Source organism: Myotis brandtii, unplaced genomic scaffold (assembly GCF_000412655.1).
Source record: "Myotis brandtii unplaced genomic scaffold, ASM41265v1 scaffold417, whole genome shotgun sequence".
NCBI classification, from domain to species: Eukaryota; Metazoa; Chordata; class Mammalia; order Chiroptera; family Vespertilionidae; genus Myotis; species Myotis brandtii.
The window spans coordinates 986,378-994,029 of NW_005366017.1; the positions used below are offsets into that span (position 1 = coordinate 986,378).

The 7,652-nt window shown below is 44.8% G+C and overlaps 1 protein-coding gene across 1 annotated transcript in view; it reads left to right on the top strand.

Annotated features, from left to right (window-relative positions):
* The first annotated feature begins 3,485 nt into the window (after nucleotides 1–3,485).
* Nucleotides 3,486–7,652, top strand: part of ANO2 (anoctamin 2, calcium activated chloride channel) — a 163,529-nt gene continuing 159,362 nt past the window's right edge. The window contains exon 1 of the mRNA XM_014545687.1: nucleotides 3,486–3,565. Coding sequence (XP_014401173.1) covers nucleotides 3,544–3,565 — 22 coding nt within the window. The 5' untranslated portion in view covers nucleotides 3,486–3,543. The remainder of the gene's footprint in view (nucleotides 3,566–7,652) is intronic.

The window sequence follows — 7,652 nt, forward strand, 5'->3', positions numbered from 1 at the left end:
TGCAATGGTTTACTGTGTCCTCCCAGGCGATCTGACAACTGTAGGCTGAGGTAGTTCAGAGACTGGTTCTGAAGGAGGAAACTCAGGTCCACCTGCAAACACTGCAGCCCCAGAGTCTGTGGGAGGCACTGCCAACCTGGAAAAAAGTGGTGCCTTTGCCTCCATGCAGTGCAGAGAGGAGAGAAGAGTGTGGGGCGGGCCTCCTCATACACTCAGCCCAATGGCTTGAAGTAAAAAGGATTTGCTCAGGAACACTGAGTTCTCCAGTCTCTGAATCCAGGGGCTTTGAGCAGGGCAGAGGGGTGGGCCCTGGAGCCACACTCCTGCTAAGATAGACATGGCTATCGCCAGCGTGGCTGGCATTCTAGAGAAGAGGTGTGGCCAGGTGTGCAGGGGTTTCTCTGAGCCCTTAGCTAAGTTCCTGTGTCTCCTCTGTGGCACCTGTGGAAGGAAGAGGTGCTGAGACTGAGGGGGTTGCAGATGGGGTGCTGGCAGGTACTGGAACATGTTACCATCAGGTCACCATGGGTGGTGAGCACCAGACTTGGGGGCAGACCTGGTTTCCACATAAGGCCTCTACTCTTCAGTGTGGCTTCAACTAAGCCCGTTAGTGGTTCTCAGATGTAGTTTCCTCATCTGGAAAACAGGAATGTGAGTCTTACTTGTAGGGTTGGAAGGATAAAATAAACTGGAAAGTCTGGGATAACTGTAATCACTTTATAATAATATGAGAAGGGACAAGAATAAAAATAGTGACATCAAGGCTCAAAAGGGGAAGTGTCTCTACCACCAGTGTCAGAGCACAGGGCATTTTCCTTGTTCTGAGGGGTGAGGAGCTGGGCTTCTTTCAGGCCGCATACTGGATGCCAAAGCTCTGCCTGCTCCAGGCATCCTCTTGGAAGGAAAAGAGGTGCAGATAACACCGAACTTCACCAGTCCCAGATCCCTAAGTGATATGGTCTTTCCTTAAAATGTATGAGAAAAGTGTACATGTATATGCTGGCAAGATGATGGAATCTGGTGAGTATTTTCTCCCTGAGAACAAAGGGAAGGTCTAGATTTGCGACAGGAATTTGATGGAGAATTGATCTTCCTTCCAGATCCTTTTAACCCAAGAGAGACTCAACTCATTGAAAGAATGATGGAGCTGGAAAGGATTTAGACATCATCTAACCCGCTGCCTCTCCTCTGCCCTTTTACTGAGGTTGAAAGCAGCTAGAAGAACTCTAGTGACTTGCCGAAGGTCACACAGCTCCTGGGTGGCCGGGCCAGCTCAGAACTCAGGTTCCTTAACCTGTAGGCCAGAACTCCAGGGCGGTCCACCAGAGCCACCCCATCCTGCTACTTACAGATTCAGCCCTTGCTATCGTGGGAACCAGGGACTGCTGCATTTCTAGGTCTCAACCATTTCCATTACTTCTGGGGACCAACCTCAAGGGACTATACACTACAAGCAAATGGCACAGATTGTGTTAAATAGGTTTAGTGGGGGAGTTTAGTAGGGTAGAGGGAAGGAAGAATGGATAGAAGTTTTATATAACTGTTCAATAATTCAAAGGTTGTCATCTCTCCATTCATCATCCTGCCTCCAACGCTGAGCAGCCTCTAAGGTCTCTTTAGGAAACCAGATCCAGTGCAAGGCATCGCCTGTCTCTCTCCTGACTGATCGCCTAACACTGCACCTGAGGATGAGGTGTTATTGGAGGCATCAGCCTCTACAGAGAAACTCAGCAGAGAAGCTGCCTCTTTAGCATAAGGTGTCAATTTCCCAACTTCCTGACTCGTCATGGCCTGAATTTCTCCTCCTACTAACTGATATGACATTTCATGTTCAATAAAAAAAAAAAAATAAACTGAATCAGAAAGGCTGCATGTTTTGATTTAAGAAAAAAAGGGAGCAGGGTAGAAAGGATGCAGAAAGGGAAACTGGTGGAGGTAGTGGGGGTGTCACACAACCTCTCTTACTCTGCAAGTCACCCAAGGGGAGGGTCTGCCTCTGGTCTCAGGGACTTTGTTTTTTGCTCATCCTCAGACCAGAGGAGACAGTCCCTCCAAGTCAGAGTCTTAGGGGGAGTGTCAAGGAGGGAGTGTACAGAGACTAGGGGGTAAGAAAGTGCTGGAGGGAGAGAAGAAAGAGAATGGATAAAGGAACGATGGTGGAAAGTTTCCCACTTGTCTTGGTGTTGAAAAGACATGGAGAAGGTCCCTGGAAGCGAATGGGGAGGGGGCATTGTCTGGGAGAGAAAGAAACTGAATGGCAAAAGTGTTTTGAGCACAGACTCTGGAGCAGGCTGCCTACTTTGGGATCTCACATACCCTTACAGGTAAGTTGCTTGATTCTTTTTTTTACACCTCAGTCTCTCATCCACAAGATGGGTATACTAGCAGTAATTACCTCATAGAATTGTCGTTGGAAGGAAATAGTTACTACTGTGGGTTAAAGGGTGCCTGAGGAAGAGGAAGTCCTGTATAATAAACATGAGCCAGGATTACTCCTAGTGAGCAGAATAAAGCTCAGGATTGGGACCTAAATCTTCTGGTTTTCCCTCTGCTCTGCCCCTGGCTCATGCTGCGTGGTCTGCTCCCCTTTACTGCTACAGGCTCCTCATATAGAGTGGGGAGATAACATTCTTCACATTGAAAGGTCATGGTCATAAATAGCACACTTGATTTCAACATCCTACTTTTTCATTTTCCGGGCCCTATGTATAAAGGAACTTGTTTAGCTCCAGGGCATCTTGGAATTGTTCTGGAATTCCATCATCCAGAACAGACTTTCTGAAGCCTTTTCTTCAACCCTTTGCCCATGGCCAGGTGCCTAACTCTTCCAGAGAGATGGCAGTCCTCTGGTTCTTTGGTTCCAGGCTTCCACAGGTTCCCTCCTCAACCCTGTCCCAGGGCCTCATGGGGAAGCTCTTCTACAACCTGCAGCCCCTCTTCCTGTCCTACCTGTCCCTTGTGTACCTAGTCCTTGACTCCTGCCCCTTTTAGCCAAGAAAAAAGGTGGGGACAGCTGGTGGTGGGTCGAGTGAAGGAAGGTGTGCGGGGAGGCGCCCCCTCCTACCCCACCCCACCCCGGGCATTTCCCAGGACTGGGCTGCAGGAAGGAGGCTTTGCGGGTGGGATTGGAAACTAATCAACCAGACGGTTCACCAGATAATCCGGCTGAATATTCACACCCAGCCCAGGTTATGAGGCACCTCCCCCTGGCCGAGGAGCGCGGGCAGCACTTACTGTCTCGCCCCTCAGCTCCATTAACCAGGTGTCCCAAACGCCACCCTACCGCGGACGAGCGCTCTTCCCCACGTGGCACTGCGGTCGCTCCTGCGCTCAGGGCTCAGCGGGAGACCCCGCTCTGCCTCCGGTGGCGCCTGCCCGGTGGCCTGGGGAGGGATTGGGGAGGAGCAGGCGGCAACAGGCAAGGGGCGGGCACGTCCAGACCCAGCTGAGCCGAGATGGAATTAGCCTCCAGCGGAATAAGCCTGTCCAGCCGCGAGTGCAGCAGCGGGGCAGTCCGTGTTCGGCGTCCTGTGTGCCAGCACCATGGCCACCCCTGGACTGCAAGGTGAGTCTTCCCTGTTGGGGACCCAGGTCCTGGGCAAGCTGTAGGAGGGAGAGAGGCTGGGGTGAAGGAGACGCATCCTAACGCCTGCCCTTCTGGATCGGTGACCTCAAGTGAACCTGGAGAGAGGGTGGTGAGGGGAGCTGATCCCTTTCCCCGTCGAGCAAGTTCTATGGAGGAGAGAAAATGTAGGACAAGAGGCAGAGGACTGGAACAGGGGCTTTTTGGGTGATGGACTACCGATACCTATCTCAGCGAGTTTGCCTTTCCTTGTTACAAGTTGTTGGATGTTAGTGTTGAGAGTAGGCAACCAACTCGCAGAGTTTAATTCAGAAACAGTGCGGCGGACACTGTTAGGATTCACCCCTAACAATTTTGACTTCGGCATCCCTGGCGTGCCCCTCCAGTTTCAGGAAGTCTCCTCCAGCCCTTAACCAACCTGCCCTCAGGAAGGGCATTTTCGACTCAGGGTGCAGGGAAACCCAGGCACTTCTTTCCTGGTGGTTTTTCTTAGAAGTAAAGCAAATTAAGATTGAGTTTGGGGGAGGAGGGCATTATCTGCCTCGCCTCCCAAATTATCCTGAGCAGACAGGTGTGCCAGGGCAGGAGTGATCTGGCCTGGACAGGAATTTTGTTGAGTGCCTTGTTTCTGGTGGTTCTTGAGAGAGGCGCAAAGTGGGGAGGTGCCCATTCTGTTGGCATGAACAGTAAGCCGAAGGGACTGGAAGGTGGTGCCACTCATAGTCCTTTGTGACAGGTATGGAGAGATACCTCCAGGAACCATGCGGACCCTGGTCCAGGACAGAGGTCCCATTGAGCAAAGTTAGTTCTAAATCAAAGGCAAGTGGCAGGTGGAGGGAAAAAAATCTTAGACAAGGTTGAGGCCCTCCCAGAGGACTGTGATACCCTATGTTCTTCTACTTGCCTGGACTGTGTTCTTGGAACCAGACATCAGAGCTCTTGCCCAGCTGCCTGTTCCCCTCCCCAGCTGCTGACGGGAGTGCCCATTTGCTCCTCACACTGTGTCTTGCCATGTGCCCATCATTTTGGGAGCCAAGTACCCAATATGGCCCTTTCCAGCAACCTCCTATACTCTCTGAATTGCCTCTATGTGGCAACCTGTGCCATTTTGCTGGCTGATTGAAGAGGCTGTGTAAGTGGTGTGGCGGGTTCCAAACACCAACCTCAGGTTCTGGTCCAGTTTCCATGCGTACCTTCTCTGCCAACTTCCATTGTGGGGTAAGGCTAGAGGGCCAGAGGCATTGGGGTCTAAAGTGGAGCTTGTCTATCCTTTTCTCTAAGGAGTCTGCCTGAATGCCCAATACTGTGCTCAAGAAAGGCACGCACCTGCCTATCTAGACGTTCTCCATTCTTGGTACTCTAAGATGATAACGCTTTAGCAGCCGCATGCACTATTGATGGATATAGGAAGGAGGAGGTGGAGTCAAGCATGGACTTGTTCGGATCACAGCAATGCAATTAGCCCTGTCCACCCTTCTGGTATTTTAAGATGCACTAGAAGTCTTTCTTTGGCTCCTACTGACAACCTCGCAATTCCTCCAGAAACTTTAAGAAAATAATTTATTTCTCTCTGGCTGGCAACTCTCCATCTAAGTTAACTTCTGCTGAAATTGCTCAAGGATGGCAGTGCCCAGATAGCTGGTGTCAGATCCTCTTTCTATTTAGCAAACATGAGAATAAAGCACACTACCATAAATCTTTGGGCTTGCTCACTGACAAAGGAATAAATCCCACTTTTTCTGATGCCTGTTATTCATAAGCAAATTAAAATTAGCTTTACAAAAAATAAAAATACACGTTCATGGTGAGGAAAATTAAATACAAATACATAAAATAAAAAAGTTACCTGTTTTCAATATTTTGGTAATTATTATTTTCCCTAATTGCTTTTTTAATCCATTATGATTTTTGACTATATCAGATAAATATTTTTATTTATTATTTATTAGTCATCAAACATTTTGTAAGAAGGGAAAACTCAGATATAATAAAACTTAAAACAAGGAAAAATGAACAATTGTCAAATAATGAAGGATTGGGAGCATATTATTATATCACAAGACCTAGACTAAGAATAGGTACTGTAATGGAGTAAAAATTTATCTATGAGCTCCCTGACAGGCAGGTCAGAGAAGAGACAATAAGTTACATGGATCTCATTGTCTAATAAAAGGAGACTAGTTAATCAACATTAAGTTTTAAGAAGAATGTCACAGTGATATTTGTGATATTTATGTAAGACATTGCCCAACATAATGAGCTATAGTTTTATTAATAGGTTTTTAGAAAGTATATTATTTATCACATGGGCATTTATTATATTGTATCTGATTTTGTTTTAAAAGGGTTTTTTCTGTTGTATCCTTTTCTGGTTCACTCTACCCTATTATATTTTTTAAAATGCTGTTTGCAAACCATTAGATAACCAATTAATGAGTTAAACCTCTAATTTGAGAAGTAGTGGCTTGCAGCATATAGGAAACTCAATGGCTAATAGTCCTTTCGAACTGTTGGCTCTCAATCTCTTTTTCCTCCCCTATGTGAGAAAGGGATACAAAACACTCCCATCAGGATCAGTTCTTATTCAAATTTCCCTGTTATCATTTCTCTTTAGCTCGAAGAATGCCCTTCAGTATTTCTTGCAGTGTTCTGCTGCTACCAGATTCTCTCAGCTTCTGTTTTGGTGAAAAATGTCTGTATTTCACCCTCACTTTTGAATGATAATTTCATTGGATGGATGCAGAATAATGGGTTGATAGTTATTTTTATCCTTTTAGCATTCTAGGTGTCACTTTATTGGTCTTTATTTTCTGACGAGGTCAGTCTTAATTCATATTTTTATTATATTCATTCTTTTGTCCATGTATAATACCATTTTAATCTGGTAGCTTTCAAGATTTTATTTTTGGTTTTGAGCAGTGAAACTATTCTGTATGTATCTAGCTGTGAATTTTCTTTGTATTTTTTCTTGCTCAATTTTGCTGACCTTCTTGAATCTGGAAGTTAATGTATTTTATCAAACTTGGGGATGATTTCAGCCGCTGTTTCTCCCATTATTTTCCTGCTCTATTTTCATTCTCTTCTATTTCTGGAACACCAATTACATATACGTTAGACTGTTTGACATTGTCCCATTGGTTCCTGAGGCTCTGTTAATTATTTTTTCAATCTTTAGTTCTCTATTCTCTAGATTAGATAATTTCTATTCACCTATCTTTTACTTCATTGATCCTTTATCTACCTTCTCCAGTTGCTGTTAAGCTCATTCAATGAATTTTTCTTTTTACTTATTGTAATTTTCAGTTCTAGGAATTTCATTTAAAAAAATAACAGGTTTATTGAGATATAATCACATCCATAAAATTCACCCTTTAAAAGTGTACAGTTCAGTGATTTTTAGTATATTTACAGAGATGTACAACCACTATCTAATTTTAGACCACTTTCATCATCCCCCAAAGAAACCTCATACTCACTGGCAGTCATTCACCTTCCCCCCTCTAACTCCTGGCAACCGCTAAGCTACTTTCTGTTTCCATGGATTTGCCTAACCTGGACACTTTATATAAATGGTGTTTGTGTCTGGGTTCTTTCACTTAGAATAATGTTTTCAATGTTTAGCCATATTATAACATGTATATGTTCTTCATTTCTTTTTATAGTTGAATAATACTCCCTTGTGTGGATATACCACATTTGTTTATCATTTGAATTTTCACTTTTTGCTACTATAAATACCGTTCAAGTACAAGGTTTTGTGTGTACGTATGTTTTTATTTCTTTTGGGTATATACTTAGAAATGGAATGGCTGAATCATATGGAAACTCTGTGTTTAACTTTTTCAGGAACTGCCAGACTATTTTCTAAATTTCTGTACCATTTTACATTCCTACTAGCAATATATGAGGATTCTAATTTCTCCACATTTTCACTGACACTTGTTATTGCTCTTTAAAAAAAATCCTTATCCAAGGATATTTTTTCCATTAATTTTTTTAAAAAGAGAGAGTGGAAGGGAAAGAAGGGAGAGGAAGGGAGGGAGAGAGAGGGAAGGAGGGATATATATAT